The sequence below is a fragment of the Tympanuchus pallidicinctus genome, unplaced genomic scaffold (assembly GCF_026119805.1).
Source record: "Tympanuchus pallidicinctus isolate F22 unplaced genomic scaffold, pur_lepc_1.0 scaffold2, whole genome shotgun sequence".
NCBI classification, from domain to species: domain Eukaryota; kingdom Metazoa; phylum Chordata; class Aves; order Galliformes; family Phasianidae; genus Tympanuchus; species Tympanuchus pallidicinctus.
The window spans coordinates 8,031,643-8,055,153 of NW_026294721.1; the positions used below are offsets into that span (position 1 = coordinate 8,031,643).

The 23,511-nt window shown below is 45.1% G+C and overlaps 1 protein-coding gene across 1 annotated transcript; it reads left to right on the forward strand.

Annotated features, from left to right (window-relative positions):
* Positions 1–54: 54 nt before the first annotated feature.
* Positions 55–16,229, forward strand: RNF4 (ring finger protein 4). Its single transcript, XM_052681637.1, has 8 exons — positions 55–176; positions 5,084–5,251; positions 5,768–5,888; positions 6,913–6,992; positions 8,242–8,251; positions 9,523–9,688; positions 13,162–13,210; positions 13,603–16,229. The coding sequence occupies exons 2-8, from the start codon at positions 5,243–5,245 to the stop codon at positions 13,750–13,752; spliced, it is 585 nt and encodes a 194-aa protein (XP_052537597.1). The 5' UTR covers positions 55–176; positions 5,084–5,242; the 3' UTR covers positions 13,753–16,229.
* The last annotated feature ends 7,282 nt before the right edge of the window (positions 16,230–23,511 follow it).

The following is a 23,511-nucleotide window of genomic DNA, read 5'->3' on the forward strand; positions in this document are numbered from 1 at the left end:
CAACCGTGGCTCCCAGCGGCGCCCGGGGCCGGAAGCGAGGCGGGGCCACGCGGATCCCCGCCCCCCCGCCGACGTGCGCGGCGGCCATTCCTCGCGCCGCAGAGCGGCGCTGCAGCCAATGGCGGAAGGGCGGGGGCGAGAGCTGTTCTGCGCCGTTGCCGGGCCGGCGGCGGAAGGTGAGCGCAGCGGGTCGGGCTCGCGCCGCCGGGCCTGGAGCGGCGACTGGCTAAGGCGCGCGACTCGGCAGGTGAAGGCCGGGAGGGGGCCGCGCTTCTACGGGGCGGTTCTCGGCCGCGGTGGGGGCGGGGCGGCCGGCGCCGGGTCGGGGGGAGGACCGGGCCGCCGGACCGCGGCCGGGCGGGCGTTGCCGTTCTCCGGGGGCCCGGAGGCTGCCGCGGCCCATTCCCCGGGCGGGGAGCGGCCCGGCCCTGCCTGCGGCTCGGGAGCTTCTCGCGGCACCCGTGTGCACCGCGGCCTCCGAGCCGAGCGGGGAGCCCCGGCCCGCCGCCGCGGCCCGCGGTTGGGAACGGGGCTCGGAGCCGGCCTGCGCTCTGCGCCGTGACGCGGCGTTGCGGGCGGCGGCTGCGGGCATCCCGCCTCCGTCCGTGCCTCCGCGTCTTTCCGAAAGCGAGCGGCGGCCGCCGAGAAAATCCCGCACCGAGAGCCGCGCGCAGCCCGATCTCCCAAGCGGTCCTCGTCGCGTTTTGTTGGCGTTCCCGAAACAGATCGGGCGGCCAAATGGCAGCTCTGGCTGCGTTCCCGCGGCCGTGCCTTTATGCCTGCCGGTGGATTTGTGCGCGGTGCCCGGGGGGCGGCCGGGCCGGGGCCGCGCTCGTTCTGGCTCCGCAGCACCTCGTGCCGAGTTCCTGCGGCTCTGCGAGCCTCAGTGCGGGAATCGAGCGCGTTGAGTGGCCGCTGTCGGTGCGGTCTGGAGAAAGACCAGGGCCGCCTGTAAGGACGCCTGGGACGCACGGCTGAGGTTTTCAGGATCTCTGGTCCGGCACTGTGCGAGCAGGATGCCCAGACCCACGTCCAGGCTGCTTTTGGAACGCCGTCCTGCCAAAAAGGACCTGAGGGTAACGATGGATGGCAAGCTGGACGTGAGCCAGCAATGTGTCCTTACAGCCTAGAAAGCCAACCTGATCCTGGGCTGCACTGTGGCCAGCAGCGTGAGAGAGTTGATGCTGCCTTTCTGCTCTGTGTTTGTGAGGCTTCACTTCGAGTGCTGCATCCAAATGTGGAGCCCTCAGTACAGGAGAGACGTGGAGCTGTTGGAGCACATCCAGAGCAGGGCCACAGAGGTGATCCAAGGGATGGATCTCCCACAAGGACAGACTGAGACAGCTGGGGCTGTTCAGCCTGGAGAAGAGAAGGTTCTGAGATGACCTGATAGCAGTCTTTCAGGGGAGCTACAGAGAAGGAGACAGTCTCTTTAGCAGTGTCTGTGGTGACGGAACAAGGGGAAATGTTTTCGAGCTAGAAAAATAAAGATTTTGATTGGATGTAGGCAAGAAGTTTTTTGTAATGAGGCAGTGAGATATTGGCACAGGCTGTTGGTCTGAATGGGTTGAATGGCTGAATGGGGCCCTGAGTCCCTGATCAAGCTGTAGGTATCCCTGTTCATTGCAGGAGAGTTGGATCAAACAGCATTGAAAAGATCCCTTCCAACTCAAACAATTCTATAATTCTCTTTTTCTCCAAGGAGAAGACCCCACGCCTCTCTGGTCCTTGTGATGGCTATCCTACATCTCCCAACACAGCAGGACTGCCTGGTGGGTAGGGGAGCTCTTGATCTCCAGGTTATGCCTCTGGACCTGGCCCTGGGCAACACTGCAGAGAGAACCACTGGATATATATTTCTTTTTATAGGCTCACATCTTTGTTGCTGTTTCATGCTGTTAGGAGTGCACTGAGAGGTCTTGAGAGAAGTGAGGAGCTGAATGTGAAGGCACAACCTGTCCTACTCTGACAAATCCCACCTGTGCTGTTTGGTTTGGGTAATTCTTTGTGCAGCCAGGAGTTGGACTCAATGATACTTATGGGTCCCTTCCAACTTGGGATTTTCTGTGGTTTGTACAGTTGTGTCACTTGTGACTTGCACATACCGAGTCTGACATTACTGCCTTCTGTGCATTGGTAATGTTTAGAATGTTTATGAAGTGAAGTGTTGTTTGTGTTAGTTGGACACAGTGAAAATACTTGCTGCTTGCTTAAGCTGATTTGCTCCAAATCATTCTGAGCATGTGAGAGGTCAAAACTTTGTTCCCAGAGTCATGCAAGAAAAACTTTTGGTTCATACCATATAGAGAATGCAGTTTTTAGAAATGTAATTGAGCCATTAAATGAGGTCAGCTTGAACTCAGTGGAAATATTAACTTATTTTATATTAAAAAAAAGTTAGTGGGAGACTTAAGCCATAAATATACAAGATGCAATGTTACTCTACTCCTACTATTAACATCCTTTGTTTAGATGGCTTTTCCTTTGTTTTTCTCCAGTATCTACCTGATATCTACCAGAGAAGCTGGTAGCTGTAGTACCAAAATTGTTTATAGGTTGCCTAGAATAAGCCTTGGGCTTCATTGTGACGACAGCAACACTTAAGATTTGGGAGAGGTGAATGACAGAACAGTAACTGCATGTGGAATGAGGAGGGACGAGCAGTTCATTCCAGGAATGCATCGTCCTGCAGTGATGCAATACAAGTTCTCTGCCAGTTGGAAGCATTTATGGGCTTGCTAAGTTATCTGCAAACTTTTTGCATTTAAAAAGAATAGAATCTTGAACTTTACTTGGAAAAAAAAAAAACCTCATTATTAAAAAAAGTAATAATTTTCATTCTAGGATCTGGAAGTGATTATGCTACAAACATAATAGATAACTTTGTTAATAGCTGCAGCTGGAGTTATTTGATGCTTCTGGGTTGGGGTTGCACCCCCCAGTGCCTGCTTGTGATGCTGGTTGAGCAGTGTGTGCTGGAGGAGGAACCCACAAACCTTACAGGTCGATAGAGCTATCTGGGCCTGTGAGTGGTCCTGGGGCTTTGAAAGCCTTTTAGCACTAATTAGTGAGCAGGTGCCTAAACGAGCAGGATTTGCAGCTGTTAATTCTGCTCTCATGTTGTGGTAACTTGATCTGTGTTGTACCAAAGAAAGTAAGCTAGGCTTCATTTTTCTTCCTCCTTGTGGTTTGGGTAGTCAGCGCTGGGAGAAGCTTCCTGAGTAAGCCAAGAACCTACTGTAGGAATCTGCGGCCACACAGAAGAGGTTTGTTGTTACAAGACAAACATGTTGCTGGATCAGAAGACATCTTCCACAGTTGGAACAAATTCCAGCAGTCTGGTTTCCTTTGTTAGTGACTCTTGTGGATGTTGGTGGATCTTCTCTCGCTGGGTTGTTTTCAGGTGGTTTTACAGCAGTGAGCTCCCTGTGGTGATCCATCCTCTACGTTCTTCTTTAAAGAAGCTCCCAGAGAAGTTCAGGTTTGAGCCCTTAGCAACTAGAACAGGGCAGGAGCACTGGGGCTTTGTGTAGGCTCTGTATTAAGTGTGGATACATCAGGTTGCTTTAAGAGACTGCAACAAAAATGGTTCCAGCTGTTGGTAATTTTAAAGCTTGTATGAAGATTAATTCCTTATGATCCTCATATATATATATATATGTGTGTGTGTGTGTGTGTGTGTGTGTGTGTCAGTATTCCCCAGCTTTTTATTCTTAAAGTATTTTTCCAGCTCTGTATCAGAGGAAAGCTGAGGAAGTTGTAGCTTGGCTTTCTGGGTGAAGCTGGCATGCAGAGCGCAGTGGCACAGTGAGTTAATGTGCCTCATCTGTTGCTCACCCCATTACCTTCCTGCTGTGGGGGGAACAGCATGCTTTGCCAACAGTTCAGAAGCTGGCAGATGAAGGTGGTATCTTGTCTTTGAGAAGCTGCAGTTAGAAGGAACACAGCAGTGCCAGGGCTGGGTTTAGGGGACATGCTCTTTATTGACATCCCCCATCCCTCGTGCTGCTTGCTTTCCTTGCTTCAGCTCCCTCTTCTCCCCTTGTCTCTAAAAGCCCCTGGATAAAACCTGTAAGTAATGATTGTGCAGAAGGGGGGTGTACAGCACCTGAAGATTGTGATCATGGAACAGGGCATTGCTTTAGTAAAACAGGATCTTCCCAAGCCTTGGTAAGGCTGAGAGGTGGTGGAAAAGCTTCATTCACTGGGAGGTGAAAAGAAATCTTAACCTGTAAGCAGCAGGGTGAGGTGTACACACTCCACCCAGATACAGAATGGTATGGAAATGAGAAAGGTTGTGTGGATGGGTTCTGTGTGCATGGAGCATCTTTAGGGCTTACTGCTTTGCGTACAGGTAGTGGAGTATGTGAGAGTCAGTGGGCTCAGCAGTGCTCAGATGTGTGCCCATGTTTGTGTCCAGAACTGCACTGGGTGCAGTTTGTGCAGACATGGGCCCGTTCAGTGAGCCACAGTTGGGCACCTTATGAACTCTGGCCCTGAGCCAGAGCTGTGAGCAGAGAGCAGTGAGCTCAGCCCTGCAGGGACAGTAGGGCTGGGTCATCCAGCAGCTAGCTGCCTGCTGAGCAGGGCACAACCCCTGCCATTGTGACACAGAATGACTCCCAGAGTGTTTCTATGCAGCGATTTCTGTTCTCCACTTGCTTTGGGTTCCTTTCAAGCTGCTTGGCTCCCGTGTGTTTTAATCTGGCCATGGTTTGGAGAAAAGAGAACTGCTTATCTGTAATTTTTGTTCTCTAAAGATGGCTTCATGGTTATTTCTGCCCCCACACAAACCTTGCCTTCAAATAATCGGTTGTTTTTCAGATAAAGGTTAATTGGGTCTCCTTAGTGTCTTTCTGGTTTGCTGTTAAACTGACTTACTCCAGCATTTAGCTAGGCAAGTGAGCTTAAGTGAAGCTGCAGGCCCTGCTCTAAGGGTCTGTGGCTCTGATACTAAACTTGTGGGACTTCCATTCCAGCTCTGGTCAGAAGCTCGTGGCTCAGAAACGACATCCTTAAGTTCGGGTGTATTTGAGAGAACAGGAATTACAGATAGGTAATCTTCTCTCTTCTTTTCTTATAGGTTTGGAAGAACGTCATTCTAAGATACTGAGAAATCTGGACTTTTTAACAGTGTACTACCTAAAGAAATATAAGGAATTGAAAGTTGTAGCTTCCTTGCATTTAATTTTATGGTATTTGTACCTCTTATTTTTTCTGTAACTCTAGATCAAGAAACACCATGAGTACAGTAAGTATTTTACTGATCAACGTAAAAGTGATTCTTAAAATATATTGTTTATCATGTTTGTATAAAGCTTTTTAACAGTTTACTGTAAGTATGGTGTAGCACTGATTTTTCATTTAACGTCATGTTCTGTGATATTTAAAAATCTCTCATCTCTAGGTGCTAGCAGTGTTTCAGAAATACTTGGAGCATGGGTGAAAACTTTAGGTTAGACTGATTCAGATGATTGGCTGAAAGCTAACACCTGATGTAATTGAGCTCATTTTCTCATGTAGACCTTCAGAATGTGGTGTGGCTTTTTCCTTTGCCACTCAGCTGGTGGGAGACCCGACATGATGTCTGCTCCTTGATGCGATCAGTTCAGATAGGAGTCCCCCATAGCACTGTTACATTCATGTTGTATTTAGGCTTCTAGCAGTGCGATTTGTCTACCTTGATATGCAGACCTCGATGTTGCAAAAGTGAGGGCTGCGTTAATATTAGTCCTAAAGAACATGCTAAGGCTTTCTTCTCTCTTAGACTCCAAGAAAGCGCCGTGGAGGATCAGCTAACTCTAGGCAAGCTCAGAAACGAAGCAGGCTGATAGCTTCTACCACAGAGATGGCTTCAGAAGGAGAGCCAATAGAACTGGAAGAAAGTGGTAAGCTTTCTTTTTTCCTCTGTGAGAAAACGGGCTGCTCCTGGAGTGCTGGGGATCCGCTTAACATGTGTTTTGCCAGTTTCAAGGCCCCTTGAAGGAGAGTGGAAAGCTATTTATTTAGGAAAGGACATAGTATGGAAGCAGTAAACAGCAAGCCTAACAACAGCTGTTTAAGATTGTTACTGGGGTGCAGTGCTTTCATTTCCAGAGATGGGTGAATTAGAATCATAGAATCATAGAATCACCAAGGTTGGAAAAGACCTAAAAGATCACCCAGTCCAACCGTTCACCTATTCCCAATAGCTCCTACTAAACCATGTAATTAGGTAAGAAAGGTGCACACGTGCTGCTCACACATCCAGTTATCTAATCTGATACACCTGGAGTTACTGCAGCTGCTGCTTCAGATAACAGCAAACTAAATTTGGGAACTTACAAGTTTTTAAAAGATATTTAAAAGTCTGTCATCAGTCCCTTGAGGGGAAGGGCCCTGACCAAGTGTGTTTCATCAAACAACCAGAATCCAAAAAAGTTTCTTTAATCTTTTGAGTATTTAATTAAACCGTCTTCTGAAATTTAAGAAAGGAATAGAAGTGGCTGGTGGTCTCCAGGTAAATAAATGGCTCCTTCTGGTTTTGCTATGTATTTGGCTTTTGAAAGGTATGTGAGACATGAGGCGGGAACACTTACAGCATTGCACTGGAAAAGACTCTTATATCCTGTTTGATTCATGTTTTACAGTGTGATAAGCATTCTCCTTTATTAATGTGTTGCTGTCTACCTCTCACAAGCTACTGCTGTATCAGAAAGTACGTGAGGTCAGTTACTTATGCACTGCAACTTGCAGAAGCTGTTAATACTGTATATACACTGCTGACAGCAAAGCTTGAGTGAAAAGTTGAGTATGTTACCAAAGAGAAGAGAATGGGGCAATGTTGAGTGTTATACGCTCAGCCTGTTATACACTGATGGGTAACTTTCCTCCTGTGATCTCTGATTTGTGTTCTAACATTATGTTTTTAAGCTGGTGAAGAAGTAGTAGATCTCACGTGTGAATCTTCTGATCCTGTAGTAGTTGATCTAACTCACAATGATTCTGTTGTGGTAAGTAGTGGCACGCTTATCTAAATGCTGTAGCAGATGTGTTCTGTGTTGTGCTTGCTGCTGATGGAGTCTAAGGATGAGTTCAAAGTTGACTTTTCAATATATGCATTCTTTTGAAATGTGTGTTGACCTGCCTTAGGAGGTCTGTGCAGTACAAGCAAATGGAAATACTTGCTGCAGAAATAAACTCAGGCTTTACAAGACGGGGCCTTGGGTCGTAGCTTACCAGAGCCCTGGTTTTTCAGAAGATGAGCTTCTAAGTAAGTAGCCTACCTTAAGAGGTTAAAGTGTGGCTCTTACTTAGCATTTCAGAGCTCACATCCAATCCTGGATGGACCTATTAATGCATTTACATCTACAAATACCACCTGCAGGTAATGAGCACAGTCTAAAATAGCTTGTTGCTCCCAGTGTTGGGGTTATATACCCATCATGGAACATGTAAGTAAATGCCCTTTAAAGCTGAAGCTGCATTGAATATTTCAAAGAAAAAGGCTGATGATTTAAAGAGAAAATTAAATAAGTAGCAATAAGTCTTTAGGGTGACAAACATGAAGTGCTCAGGCATCTGTAGGCTGCCTGACCATGGTAGGAACTAGTTAAACTTCTTGCTCTAGGAAGTCTTCAGAAATTCACTTTGTTGTTGTTACTAAAGCTTGAGCAGTATTTGATCCAGTCTGCAGTGTAGTTAATAACACTGGTTTGGGGATGCCACTACTGCCTTGCAAAAACAAGCAGCAGGAATAACAGGGTTTGTTCCTGTACAAGGAGAATGCCACAATCCTTATAGCATGGTTTGCGTTGCCCTGGCTTTGGTTCCACTGAATGTAACAGTGGGTTGGTTTTCTGTTTATTTTTTAGGGGTTTTTAGTGTAATTTGAAGCATTCATGGATATCACACCTGAACCTCTGTTTTGGGGGGAGAAAGACATAAAGCTGTCTCCAGCCTCAATCGAGTTAGGGTACTGAAACTGGGGAGCAGAGCGATTAAGATGTTTCCTAAGCTGCCTCCTTTTCTGTCCCTTAGCAGCAGTAAAGGCAAAACCTGAAGTAATCACTTAATAAATTAATCATTGCTCTGAAACTATTTTAACACTTTGTTAATCAAAATAACGTTGTGATATCCTGAAATTCTTATCTTGCTTTGTTGTTAATTGCATAGATTTCTGGTATTTGTACATAAAACTTTAGTGCATACTAAAATCTAATTTTATTCTTTTCCCTCCCCCGCCGTGTGTTTTGGCTCAAGATTGTTGAAGGTGAGTTCCTATTTTACGAGTGATCAAGGAGTTGTCCTGAACCTTTTCTTTTCCAACAAACTTAAGCAACATGAATTGAAACTGCTTTCAGAAAAAGACAAAGAGCAATGCTGTGGTACCTGGCCAGTATCTTAGAGAATGGCTTCAATCTGTGTTTCATGGTCTCTGTGAAAGCTAAAGTATCTGAAATAAAATCCATCAAATGTTCTCAAAACACATTTTTCTCCTCCACTGCAGAAGTTCCATAAGCGTGAAGTCACTTGGGTTAGCATTTGTAGCAGTGGAATATCTGCTTTGAATAAGACAATGTTCAAAGACCTTATTAGCCTGTGTTGCACTGAAGGAAATGAAGTAGAAAGATATCAAAGTGCATAATATTTTCATTTTGTAGTCTGACACTCCCCAGATGCAGTATTGCTTAGTGCTAACAAGTTGGGTATTTTCTACTTCAGGTGTAACTGTAATTGTAGGCAAGGTATAAAAAAATTAATCCTTTATACCTTTCAGACCTTGTTCAATACCTGAGGTGTGTTAGTAAGTTGTTAACTGCTTACTTAGAATGTAATCCATTTGGGGCTCGGAAGGAAGGAAGGAAGTGAAAAAACAACAAAAGAAAAGCCCCACGTGCAATAGAGGCTGTAGCTCAATAAGAGCAACTGTAAGTTTTGTGGTTATTTATGTGACTATAAGTAGGGCTCCGTGATTGGTGTTAATGATGCAGTTGCAAAGAAATAATTCTTGTATGCGGTTTCTAATGGTGAAAAAGCAAACAGCAGTTCTATAACCTCGGGGTTTTGCAGGCTCGCTAAAATTTTCTGTTCTTGAATGAGTGAGAAACCAAAACAACTACGTAATTTAAATGTGTTATTTAAGCATCTCTTCTGTCACTTGTGAAAAATGACTTGACTTTGTGACCAGAGGAATGTTCTGAGGTATGTGTGTGTTTGTACATATGGTCAGTAATCCCCTGAAGCAGCAACTGGCTGCTGGCAGTGATATCAGTGCTCTAAGCAGTTTAGGTAGTTGTGGGGGATGGTGCTCCCTTCTAAGCTCCAGCATTATACCATCCTGAACGAAGTGCTCGCTGTTACCAAACCTTTTTGCAGCGCTACCTCACTGTGCTATTCAGAAACTTGAGTCTTCTCTACCCTTTTTTATTTATTTTAAAGAATCAAATAGAATTTTTTTTAATTCTTTAGGGTAGTAAAATAGTGTTGTAGAATTCTCTGTATGTATTTTATGGTATGTCTAACTTAATAAATAAATTGCAGAGAATCAGCAGCGGAGGAGAAATCTCAGACTAAGAGGCCAGCGGCAGTCAGACAGCTGTGTGCTCAGCAGCGATGATGAAGATGAAACAAGAGATAATGATGTGTATGTGACAGATAAAGTGTCTCGAGAGCTGGGACCACTGGAGGATGAATCTGCAAGCTCCAAGTATGTATGCCTTACAACCTAACAAACGTTGAGTTTTGCTGTTCTGTACATGCAGGACTAATTCAGATCGTTATGGTCTGGCTTATCTTTGAAATCAGAACTTAGTTTCCACTTCAGATTAATACAGCATAGCATTTCACAAAGTGCCAGATTGATACTGTTTGCACTTCTTGACTAAAAAGCCAACGCAGGATGGATGTACAGCTTTGCACACAACTTACAAGTTAAAGAGATGTGGCAAGGAAGGAGGATTAGTGACAATCTGTGGCTCATGATGTATTGCATTGACTCATGCCAAGCTCTTGGAGTGCTGTTAAGGTGTGGAAATCTTTTCCACTGATGTAGATGATTTGGTATCACAATTTCCTAGACTATGAATGAAATCAGCTTCCTTGTCTACCTTTGTCATGTGGTCACAAGAGAAAAGTGGTGTAAATATCTTTGAAAATATGTTTTTGGGAGGAAAAAAAAAAAAATGCAGATTCTAATAAGGGCTGTAATATAGGCTTCTGTTGTGCTGTGTGCTTTGGCCGTGCTGTCCAGGTTGTATTATCATTAAGTGATTCTCTCTGATGAGGAAATAGGTTAAACCAAACTGCAACTGAAGTGCAATACATAAGAAAAAAAAATCTGCTCTTCTCTGCATTATATATACTTCCTAAGCACCTACTTATGCACTTTAAATATAGTCATACTTAACAACTGACTTAGAGCAGTTACTGAGGAGGGACAGCTGTTCTTATCTCTGACAAGCTTATAACTTTCAGTATCCCCATCTGACCTTATGGCATGAGGTACTGGATCTGAGCCAAGTAAATGGCATTTACAGCACAGCTGATCTGCCTGCTCTAGTTACCAGGGAGTAAAGGATAAGAAGTTAGCAAAAGATGTGCTGATAATCTCTGAAGAGCAGTGGTGGGGGATTTTGTTTTGAATTTTAAGTGGTCTGTCATGATGACAGAGACAACTCAGTGTGATAGTGAGGATATGCTAACTCACCTTCTTTGCATCCCAGTGTGTGCAGGCATTTACATGTGGCCTTAACGCTCAGATTTTGTTAATCCTTTCTTTGGGTACCTTCGACTCAGATCCAGCTCTGTGGCCCAGCAATCTCCCCTGAGTTAAGACATGCACTGTGATTTAAAAACAAACCAACACAAAAACCAAACTCACAAATGTATGGATGCTGGCTAACTTCTTTCTTCTAAAACTCAGGGAGGCATTTTAAGGTGGAGTCCATGACAGCCTCTTTGAGCTCATTTTGGGAAGCAGCTCATCACACTGAGCTTTGAGCCTTGTAGTTTACTAGAGGGCAGTGTGGGGGAGAACAGAAACACTGGTTTTCAGTTGTTACATGTGCTGTGTGAAGATGCTTGTAGCATATGAGAACAGTGCTCTTTGTCACTGAATTTGCAGACTTTGAGTTATTGAGTTATTGAGTTATTACTTTGAGTTTATTTTTGGTTAATGTAAAAATGTAATGTTGAGATGCCTCAAGCTCGTACTTTTCTGTTAAAGATGGGCCTTCCTGCTCTGTGTTGGCAGGGCTAAAACAACTCAGTGCTGTAACTTTTATCACTGACATGAAGGTGAGGTTATAGTTTCACACTGTAAGTGGCTCTGTGGCAGAGTACAGAGTTGAGTTAGTCTTGCTCACGTGATGATAATGTGAAGGTTATCATCAGTTGTGATGAATTATTGAGTTGGTATTATAGCCTCTGCTTAAAGAATTTGAGTAGTAAAAAATGGAGAAATTAATGGAATTTAATTATGTATGTGAAACTAGGGATAGACTGGTATTACTGGCTGCTTGAAGTTAAGATTATGGGTTGAAGGATATCTCATGCTTTTTATTCTTCTTGTCATTAATGAATTATATAAACTGTTGCTTAACAAGGGAGGTGACAGAATTACAGAATTGCAGGGGTTGGAAGTGGCTTCTAGAGATCATCTAGCCTAACCCCTGCTAAAGCAGGCTCCCTGCAGAGGCACAGATCAGTGTCCAGACAGTCTTGAGGAGGTCCGGAGGAGACTCTACAACCTCTCTGTGCACCCTGTTCCAGTGCTTTTTCACCAGCACTGTAAAAGATGTTTTTCTGCATGTGCAGTAAAGCCAAGAGTTTATGGTATAAAGTTACTGAAGCTGCTTCTTGTGATCAATTAAAATGAAGATGAATCTGTCTGTGAAAGTGGCAGGAAGCTCTTACTCCTTCTAATAGAAAACAATCAGCACACGGAGATGACACGTTCCCTTATGCAGGGTTGTTTGGTGTGTGGTGTTTGCAGTACAGCTGTCCTGGCAAGCAAAGGCAGGAGGAGGTGCAGCTGTGACCTCAGCTTAGAAACGGCTGCCAAGCTGGTCTTCTGAGCAAAGGGATTTGGGGGAATGTTTCCTTCTGTTAGTATGTGTTGCTACCCAGGCCTACATGCTGCAAGAACTGAATAACGTTTCCCAAGGCAGCAGTATCATGAGAGCTTCCCCTTGCCCAAGAACCCTGAATGTAGAATGGTGTTGTGTGTAATTCTGGGGCTGCAGTGACTGTGCAGAGCTCTTAGTCCAGTTTCGGCCATGAATTGATAAAACTTGCAATCAGTAGTTGTGATATTCAAGTCATTTATTTGTAAAGAAGCCTCTAAATTTTACCTCTGAAGTGTGTACCTCTAAATTTTATACTAAATATAGTATTTGGATTACATCAAAAAAACTCCTTGTTAGGTAAAGGTAAATGAAGACAAAACACTGCAAAAATTCTTAGCACCTGTTAAGTTTATTTTCTGGTTGCAGCAGGAGCAATCTCTGTAAGGTTGTGACTCTGACCCTGCTAAGGCTGTAACCTAAAATATACTGCTTACACCTAAAATACAGCTGCTTTTCTAGAAGGTATCTCATTCTTAAAAAAAAAAGAAACAAAAACTCCCATGAAATCATTAACTGGTGTATCTTGCACAGTGAATTAAGAATGAATTAAGAGACATGGAAACAGTTGCAGTAGATAAAAGAGCCGGTGTGAAAATGTGCCTTGTATGATCATTCATTTTATAAGGAAGGTGTCTGTGGTACTTGTATGTTACTGGGTTGGGACATTGCTTAATTAGAGTATGGGATGTGTGAATTTGTCAGCCTCTTTCATTTCTAGAGTGAGCAGTAAATAAAGGACAGCTGCGTGGTTCTGTAACACAGCTGATACGATGTCCTGAAGATGGGTGTTGCTGTAGGTGTGCTGCACGGTGTGAGGGCTGCTGTAGGAGGAATGGAAACCAAGAAGCTGTTTCCCTTAGGTGATAGAGACCCAAACTGCTTACTGAATGCAACAATTTGATGTAGTTTAAGATATGCAGGGATCTTCAGATGAAATGTCATGGCTTGTCAGTGCAGTCAGATGATTATGTGACATTTTATGTTTCAGTAACTCTCAGTGTACTGTGAAATTGATGGATGTATGCTTGTTTCTTTTTATTCCCTTTACAACTAGGCCTTCTGGTACTGTTAGCTGTCCAATTTGCATGGATGGCTACTCGGAGGTAAGGATCCACGTTGTCATTTGTTTTTCTTGTTGTTTTCTTTTCAATGGGAGGGAGAATGGGGAAGAAGGTGAACAGCACAACTCCATTAGGACATGTGGGAAGGTACAGACAGCTCACTTGGAGTGCAGGCGTGGGTTCTAAGGTAAAACTAGGTAGTAGCATGTGCAGGGGAGGAAAAGGTGGTGAGAAGACACTGTGAGTTAGGTTTGTTACTACAGCAGTAATGTACTGATCGTGGGAACCGAAGCGGTGCCAGTAGACTGGCAGAGCTGAATTCCTTGTGTGCCTGCTGTAGGGATCCTGCTTTAACAGGGGTTGGGTGATCTCTGGAGGTCCCTTCCGAGCCCCACAGCTCTGTGAAACACCTCTTGTGGTTTCTTTCCTTCCAGATCGTGCAAAGTGGACGACTTATTGTGTCAACCAAATGTGGCCATGTCTTCTGTAGTCAGTGCCTCCGCGACTCTCTTAGGAACGCCAACTCCTGCCCAACTTGTAGGAAAAAGCTCACTCATAGACAGTACCATCCGATCTATATATGAGTACTTACATTCCTCAGGACAGATTCAACTGGATTTTGGGGAAAAATGTCATGTTTCCAATTCTCTGAAGATTTGAGGAGCAGCAGGTTGTGCACACGTCCAAATAAAACTGATTTTTTTGAGAATACCTTGAGGAAATAACTTTCCTTCTACTTTTTTAATGCCTGAATAAGAGGGGTCTGAATATTTTGTTATTTCTTATTCTTGAAATTATTCCCACAGTTCTGTACAGATATGAAATAGTTACCTTTCAAACAGATGAACAATTTGCCATTTCATTACGCTTTTATTTTTATCCTGAAACATGCTCATTATGTATTGCTTTCTGCTAAATCATCTTTGCCCAGATAGAATAAGTTCTGTAACAGTGGATCATTTCATCATTAACTAAATTGACGTCCAGGACAACGCAATAAATTAACCTGCTGTTAACCAGCAATCAGATGGTTGGTTTTCTTTAAGCAGGCAGCTTGAACATGTAGATGTCTTTATGGACTCCATGAGATCTGGAACACATAGCCCAATTTGCAGCATGTACAATGTGAGAACACTGCCAGGAATTCCTGTATTTGAACCACAACACTGAATTTATTTTCTGTTTTCTGATGTGATGAGATGGTCTCTTGGGTTTCCTGCAGTTCTGCAGAGCTCTGTCTCCTTATGGCTGAGGAGAAGGTAGTATCCTCTAGGCTTGCTAGTGATGAATGAGAAGCAAATTGTATGCTTTGCTCTTGTCAGCTGAATACCCAACCACCCAGGCAGATCTTTTTACTGTATCAAGTGTACCCAGTGCAATGCTTCAAATTCAGTCCATTCCCTTCGTTGCTCTCTTCAATTGCTATACTGACACACCTGACTGGTTTTAGCCTGATGCACAGGATTAAGGTTTGAATAATTGTAATGCTATAAATTGAGAGGGATGAGGAACTTTATTTAATCTCTTTGCTCTAAAGGCCGTGCATCCTTCTTTGTGTGCGTGATGCTGAGAGATGTGAGCTCCCTGTCCTGGGAGAGAGCTCTTCTGTTGGAACAAGGCAGGAATGCACAGCTTTGGGCACTGTTGTCTGGTTACTATTTTTTTTTTCCAGAGCAGAGTTAAAAATATCTACTTTAAACCAGCTGAAATCTGCAGGCTGATGTGAAATTCCAGATGAGCTGATGCAAGTAGGATAATAAGCAAGATAATTAAAACTGGTATTTTATGGTATATGCTGTAGCCGCATCTGTGAATACTGAAATTCAGTATGTGAAGTAAATCCAGAATGAGACTGTCAGTACCTTTTGGAAAACTGTTGGTAATGAAAAACCTTAGAAGTAGCATTCTGGGCTCTGGGCACAATGTGACTGTGGGATGTGTTCAGTTAGCAGTGGATCTGATGCTTCTTTGCTGACTTGTCCTAAGGATCGGTAGGAAGCCTTTAATTAAACCAGCTCTTTTAATTAGCTATCTGAAGTTCTCAATTGAAGATTGCATCCAAAGAGCCAAGTTTCTTGTTAGGATGTCGAGGGGCGTTACTGGGTGTAATAAAGCATCCCAAACTGTGTTGGGTAAAGGCCAGCTGCAGAACAGCAATACCTTCCCCAGCATGTTTTGGGGAAGCTTGGGTTTGGCCCTGCTACCAGCAAAATGCAGGTCCTGCACTGTGACAATACTGTAACTACCAAGAAGTTACACTTCTCTCGTTCCTTTGTGCCTCCATGGCAACATGAACTCGTAAGTGAAGGAATAAAGCAGGCTTAGGGCAGCGCAGCGACAGTGAGGGCTGGAAGTTCTGATCCGAAAAGGGTGGAATGATGAAACAGTCCTAAAGGTGACTTAAAATATGAATGAAGAGAAGAAGCAGCCCAACATTAAACTGTGAAAATATTTAAAGGTCGTGAAGGGGGAAAGAACTTCAGGCCAGTTTTCCCTGGGTGGCTGCTGCGTTGGAAGGCTGGTAATGAGAGAGTTTAATGGATTACCTCCGGGTGAGGCTGCGTCACATCCATGCAGCTTCCATAGTTACTAGCTGTAGCCTGACATGACTTTGCACAACTCCCTCTGTGTAAATACCACTTTATAGCTTGTGCTTCAGTAGCCCTAATTGGAATTTAGATACCCAAACTATAAAATATTTAACAAAAAGGGTTGGTTTGTTTGTTTTTTTTAGCTTTTGTGTACCCTGTGAAGTGCCACAAATCTGTACATCTTAAACTTTAAGGTCTCAGTATGTGGACAAATGCTAACTTGCATTTTCCTCTTTTTGTTAAGAAGGAAACCCCGATATATTTGCGTTCCAGTGATGTTTCACATTGGCAAGAGCTGATAGATAATATAAAGACTTTTTCCATTCTGTAAATGTATGTCTCGTTGTATATAGTTCGATTTTTCCTGTATTTAATTGTATTCATGTCTGTATGTCACATCTGTGTTGGACTCTGCTGGTAAGAAACAGCTCTTTCAACAGGTGGAAATAAAAAATAATTTGCTCAATTAAGCATTCTTCCTTTGAATTGCTGGTGACACTTCCAAGGATTCCAGAGGACTGCCATGTGCTGGGGCTGCTGCTGGGTGTTGGCAGAGCTCCTGGTGCTGCTTGTGGGTACCATGGCTGTGTGAAACACACCAGGAGGGGCGGCAGGGAGCAGCCACTGTCATTTCATTTCTGCTCCAGCCAAGCCAGAAAGGTGCCGCTGCTATGTAATGCTTTCCTCATGCCCCTGATTTGCCTTTCTTATTCTTTCCAAATGAAGCTCCTGCACTGTAAGGAGGGGGGAAACGACGTTTCTGTCCAGGCTTCCCTGTCGTGTCTGTGTAAGCCATTTATAGAGATGTTAGCTAACATCACTTGCCTATACAAATGCACCACATCAGAGGTCTGCTTTAATCTTGTTTATTCCATTGGTCTGGAGGCCGTTGTGTTAGGATGAACCTGATTCTGAATTGTGCTGCTAATAAAACTCCTGAAGTGTGTTTCCTGCTGACCTTTGTTGCCAAGACCGATGTTCTAGCAGTTTCCCTAAATTGTTTATCAATGGGAAAAAGGGTCACAGCTTCTAATTCAGCTGTCAGTGTTTCACATTTGGATCATGCAAACCTTCTTGCCTCCCTCCTTGCTGCTATGCAGGCAGATGCATTTTAAAACAGCCTAGGGTAAAGGTTTAGCCATTCATTGAGCAAGGCTCTTTAAAAGCTTTGTTTCTAACCTGCCAAATGGCTGTAATGGGTGAGTATGATGCAAGGCTTCCAGCATTGAAGAAAATGCCTTGTGTGTGCTGCAGTGTGATGGGGGCTCAGGACCAGTGGCTGCAGAGCTCTGATTAGAGAAGTGCTTGCTGAGGGCTGGCTTTGCACCACCTCTGGCTGAAGTACATTTGAGGGGCTTCTGTAAGGGTGAGGGCTCTGCCGGGCGATGCAGCTCACCAGCTTTGCTATCTTTTTGTTTCCCTTCTCCAGCCGCTCACGCTCAGTGCTGCTGCCTTGCTCCCAGTGGGGCCTCACTGGCTCTGCTGCTGTTCCGTCTCTGTTAGGATGTCTGAGACAGCTCATTTCAAAATGATTTTGAAAGCAGATGTTTCATATCTCTACATTTATGCTCTCCTATAAACTGATTTTATACTAAACGTTATTTCTGCCCCCTGGCTGGGTGTCAGACTGCCATGTAACCTTCTTGCTCGTACCTCTGTGCTTCCACATCTGCAGCCTCAACCACCCACGGTGTCCTTCTGCACACCCACATCTCAGAGAGCCTTTGGGCATTGTGCTGCTGCTGTGCCTGCCCCGTTTCACCTCATGTTGATGCTGAGCACCGCAGTTCACCAAACCAGGATGCTGTGCGGGGCACAAGCAGAGGAAATAGTGCTTTAGCTTAGGTCCAAAGCTTAGGATCTAGGCTTAGCATCTAGGCTCAGCTCTTCCTCGCACCTTGCTGGTGCCCTTTCCTCCCAGTAAGCACGAGGCAGTGCGTCCCTTATGTGTGCGCTGTGGTTCCTCTCCAGCCTCTAGCAGCCTTAGGGACACCAAGAGAAGAACAGTGGGGATGGCTGGATATCCAGTGGTGCGTAAGGAGGGGAGCTGTGGGTTCTACTCCAAATGATCTCAGTGCCAACAGAGAGATTAACGGGCAGTGCTTGGACAGTGCTGTCTCACAGATCTCTCCCTAATGGCACCAGGTGGCCAGAAATCTTTTCTTTCTACTGCTATAAAGGAGCTGAAACTCTGCTAGAAGAAAATAATGGGTATTAATTTGGGGAAGAGTAGTGGTTTGGATGGAAATAAAATTGCTGTGCTTGACAACATGCTGGAATAATAAGGTAAAGCAGTGAATTACTTTAAGCATTGCTGAAGGGGAGGGCTGTGAGGTGGGGTGAAGCATGCCATCATCTGTTTAGCAACCGATAATGCAAATTGCAGAAAGAAAGAGGAGAGGAAAATAAATTAACTTTTGAAAGCGCTGTTGAGGTAATGGGGAGGTAATGGTTTTCCTGACATTTGCTGTAAGAATGTGGTTGTTAATCCCATAGCCCTGGAGGGACGCCAGGTCAGTAGGTGCCACCTGCCAGCTGAGGGGACGAGGTGGGCCAGGGACTGGGAGCTGAAGGCTGAGTTTAGTGAGATGGAGAGCAGCACTGGATGGACTGCACGTCTGGATAGGAAGAGTCCAGCAGTGGCTCCCCCACTTAGTAAATTTTACATGGAAATCCAATCAGTTTCACATTGCTGTACAGCAGACTGATCTATCATTTCAGGTCTGGGTATGATTAATTAAAAAGAAACGTGGCTCCTGAAAGCTGCATTTCATATCTGCCCTCATCTGCCTCACGCCTGTTCCAAGCCCTGTGCAGGCTTTGAGAAATTATAAGTCAATGAAAGTGAGTGTGTTGCAGAATTTCAGTGTGCTGGAGGCAAACTAAAAGGCTGTGATGTTCGTGAGCAGATGTAAACATCAAGAGAGATTCATTCTGAAACAGTGTTGGTGTTCCCTGGTGCTCACTGCGCCACTAGAGCTGATGGACAAGCACATAACCTGCCAGTATACACCGTGTGCTGCTGGACTGATGCTGTCCCATAGTGCAGATGCATATTGTGCTCTCTGAATGTACTGTGATGCTATCGGCAACTCCAGCCCACACAGCAAAGGCGATACATGCCAATGAGCCAAGGACTGCTCTCTGGCTGCCTGTGCTGTATTGCAGCTCATTATTTCCCAGTGTTTAATTTGACTGTGAAGTCTAGGAGGCTGGGCAAAACTTCCCTGGGAAGAGGTGACCTAAAAACCGAGTGTGGGGTTGCTGTTATTAATTCTCCTTTACAACGTCTGGCATCAGTTGCTGGAGGCAGGTGGCTCAGGTGGACTCTTACTGGAAATCACCGTCCACCCTGTGAGACTGGGTGCTTAATGTGATGTTAGCCAGAGATGTGGGCTACATCCAAGTGTGTGCAGGATACACTTGTGGTTTCCCCACAGATTGATCAGAAGGAAAACTGCAAGGAGACAAATCTCTTCTGGGGTGAGCTTCTCTTTGTTTTTGTAGGGAACCGACTGAAATGTTCCTATTAAGCAAGCATCCATTGCCTGCAAAACCACAGGGTGTTGTGAAATTGTGAGCTCAAGGATGTCAGTAAGAGGACTCCAGTGTGGCTGAATCAAAATAAATGCGGTTTTCCTATTTTTCAGGCTTTCCTATCTCTGGAGAAGAAATTGCAGAAATATTCCCGAAGAACTTCTCTGGGATCTGAGTAGGTCGTGGGGCCATGAGGGGCCGTGTGCTGCATGGAAAGGAGCACACATCTCCATCCACACTGCGTCTTCCTCCCTTAACCTCAGCTTCGGTGGGAGGCACCAACTGCATTTGTATCCATTGCATTAGAGGACAGTGGGGAGGATTAATGAGGATTAAATGATTAATTTTGCTGTTTACAGTGGAGTTGCAGTGCTTATTCCCAGGTGCAAAGGCTTGTGCTGCATTAGAAAACACTCACCATCTCCCAAAATAAATGCCCTAATTTGTCTTTTCTTCTTACAGGTCTTTAAGAAATGATTACAAACAGATCTTTTTTTTCTACTTTTCCCTATTTCCTTGCAAACAATGGCTTGTCCAAGGACGTCTCCCGACGACAGCTGCTGCTACCTGCAAAGGAATATGCAGCAGCCTTCACCCCAGGATCACCTTGGAAACGGCGGAGCAGCTTTCTGCGATGTCCAGAGGAAAGCTGGGTGTTGTGCAGGGCAACAAAAAGGGCACTGCTCCAGAGCGCTCTGTCTGCTTGGCCACAGCACCCAGGTGCAGGCATCCTGGCTTGGGCTGATTCCTCACATCCACCCTTGACTCCTCAGCCATGGGTATGGTGGGGTGAGTATTTCCTGCATGTTCTGGGGCTGGGAAGTGGGTTCAAGTCTTGTATTGATATCAAAGATGGAGGTTTCCAAGCTCTCCGCACTGCAGCCCTTGGCATCTCATTTGTTATCACAAGGAGTTTTGGCACTGTGTCACAGAGGGAGCTCATTGCTACTGCAGCCAGGAAACTGGCCTCACCAGCCGGGGGTGAGTGGTGCACAAAATCATAGAATCACAGAGTTGTAGAACGGCTTGGGTTGGAAGGGATTTCAAGGATCATCGAGCTCCAACCCCCCTGATGGCAGGGCCACCAACCTCCATGTCTGATACTAGACCAGGCTGCCCAGGGCCCCATCCAATCTGGCCTTCAACACCTGCAGGTGTTGAACAGGGCATCCACAAGCTCTCTGGGCAGCCTGTTCCAGCGCCTCACTACTCTCTCTGTAAAGAACTTCCCCCTGATATCTAACTTAAATCTTTCCTCCCTCAACTTAAAACCATTTCCCCTTGTCCTGCTGTTATCAACCCTTTCAAAGAGTTGATTCCCCTCCTGTTTTTAGGCTCCCTTCAGGTACTGAAAGGCTGCAATGAGGTCACCCTGCAGCCCTCTTTTCTCCAGACTGAACAAGCCCAGCTCCTTCAGCCTGTCTTCGGATGAGAGCTGCTCCAGCCCCTGATCATCTTTGTGAGTCTCCTCTGGACCCTCTCCAACAGCCCCCTGTCTTTTTTGTACTGGGGGCCCAGACCTGGCCGCTCGAGATGAGGCCTCACGAGGGCAGAGTAGAGAGGGAGGCAGTGTGTATGTTCTGCCTTTTGTGGAGAGAGCTTAGGTATTAATGATGCAGCAGAAGGGAACTATAGATTCCTGGAACAGTTTGAGTTGAATCCTTGAAAGGTCAACTGGTTCAATTCCCCTGCAATGAACAGGGAAACCTACAGCTTCATGAGGTGCTCAGAGCCCCATCCATCATTACTTTCAGTGTCTCCAGGGCAACCACCTCTCTGGGCAACCTGTGCCAGTACTTCACCACCCTTAGCATAAAAAACTTCTTCCACACATATAATCTAAATTTCCCCTCTTTTAGTTTGAAACAATTGCCCTTTGTCCTATCACAACAGGCCCTGCAAAAGAGTCTGTCCCCTTCTATCTTCTCCCCTCCTTTAGATACTGGAAGGCCCCTGCCCAGCACAGGCATAGCATTTGTCTTGCTAAGAACCAAGGGGATGCTCCTTGTTTTGTCTGTTCACTGGGGAATTATTCAGGAGCTGTGCTATTGATGTGGCCTTGGGATTGGTGGGAAGGGATTGCATGTGATAACCAGAATGAAGTGAAAAGCGTTAATTAGTGTAATTATTCGGTGGAGCAGAACTCTTTTGTCAGAACAAGCTGAGTTCATTGAGAAGATAACCCTGTTTGCATTGTTTTGCTTTTATTTATAGGATGAGAAACAGGCACTGGGAACTGAGAACATCCCTGGTGCTGTGAGGCCAACTTCCCCCACTGCGACGTCAATGGGTAAATAAGAGAAAACAGGCATTGGCGTTTCCATAGTGACTCTCAGGTTGGACTTCTGGAAAAGGAAAAGGTTACAAGAATTTGGATGCATCCAAAGTGTTAATTTTTAAGAAAACAATTTTGTTTGTTTGGTTGGTTGGTTTTGTTTTTTTAAGACTTCTTTACTTGTACAGAGAGGCATGGATGACCTCACATGCATTGCGTGGAGCATTTGGAGACCACTTCTGTGCTGAACTGTAGGACGCAGGACCCAGAAAGATGCACTGCCCTTGCACATGGGCCTCATGATGCAAAAGAATGAGTACGTCAAAAACTTGACGTATTTCTTGTCCCCTTTGCCTTTTGCCACTACTTGCCTAACCAGAGTTGTGCTTTCCACTCATGTCCTGTCTTCTGCCTCTTCTTCCTTCCTCAGACTGCTGAGCTTCTTCATGAGCAAACAAACGCAACCAGTCCCTGCCCTGGCCCACGGCAATACGTTCACATGTCCCCACAAAACCCCCTGATCTCAACAGCTGGCAGCTATCTGACACTGGGTCCCCAGCATCACAGACTGCACAGTGCCCTCAGGAATGCCCACCTCATATCTCCTCCGCTTTCCCTCTTCCTTCTGCTCTCACCAATAATTATGGCTGAGGGTGTGTCAAAGCCATCATTGTCCCAGGTCTCCAAGGACAACACGAGGGAAATGCTGTGCAAACTCACCAGAGGTAACCAGTCGGAACAGGTACTTATTTCTGCAGTTTAGCAGCAACAGGGAGAGCTCTTGCCAGTTTTACACAGCTAAAAAATGGTTGGCATTCTTAGGAAAGTGGTTTCTTTAAAACCTGGAAGGGGAATAAGATTTGACTTTAGCATTTAAGAACGAGGGTGAAATCAAACGGTGATGTCTCCCTGAGTTATAGACAGGCAGTGTCCTACTGAGGCCCCATGCCTGGAGGTGCTCAAGGCAGGTCGGACGGCCCCTGGGCAGCCTGATGTGGTGGGAGGCACCCAGCCCATGGCAGGGGTTGGGTCTGGGTGTGCTGTGAGGTCCTTCCAACCCAAACCATTCTGTGATTCTATTGAGTGGGAAGTACTGCAGCTCCATTGGCTCACTGGGACGGTCTTTGAATTGCAGCATCTCACCCTGCAACAAGAAGCTGTACAGGAACTGGTAGCGTAGCTTTTGTAAGGCTTTAACAGTCAAATTGCTATGGGTTGGTAACTGGTAGAACTCAAGCATTTGTTAAACTGCTATAAGGTAACTGTTCTAGTATTTTACTGCCACTTATAAAAAAAAAAAAGCTCTTAAGCTGATTGAATAAATGCTTGAAGGATGATGCTTCAGCAAACCATTACAAATGCTGTCACAAGGCAGTGGGAATATATCTGTTTGCTGCAGGAATGCTGAGCCATCTTTACTCATGATAACAAAAGAAGCATAAGCTTTTAAAGCACTGTCAATATTAGATAGCACTTCTTAAGTTGTTTTACAGAGATTTGATTTGTGCTTCATTTATTTTCCACCATAGAATTCCTCTGACTTCTTACATGATGCTACTGATATGTTTTGCAGGAGAGAACCATCGTTTAGTTCAGCCAAGGCAGCTTTTTGACAGACCAACATGCTCTGTAGATAATGAGCCTTTCCAGTCGTCCATGATTTATTGTGAAAACAAAGTACTGCATAACATACTGGAGAAGCTCAGAAGGAAGACCTGCAGAGTGTTTGTATTTCCATGGTATAGAAGAGAGCTTGAGGCCAATGAGGTTACATAAATGCTCAGAGTCAGTGGGGAACTGGGCAAAAGAGGAAACCCAGGCCCTGCACACCCTATCTAGAGCAGTAGCAGCAAGTGCTGTCGGGTGGATAACCTGGGTTACACTGATTTCTAAAGGATCTTTTCAACAAAAGTCTTCTGTCAGGAAGCAAATGTCAGGCA

What these genes read in the sequence shown, in the direction of transcription:
- RNF4 (XM_052681637.1), top strand. An exon ending in GATGAATCTGCAAGCTCCAA is followed by an intron (nt 9,689 to 13,161) that starts GTATGTATGCCT and finishes CTTTACAACTAG; the next exon opens with GCCTTCTGGTACTGTTAGCT. An exon ending in GCATGGATGGCTACTCGGAG is followed by an intron (nt 13,211 to 13,602) that starts GTAAGGATCCAC and finishes CTTTCCTTCCAG; the next exon opens with ATCGTGCAAAGTGGACGACT.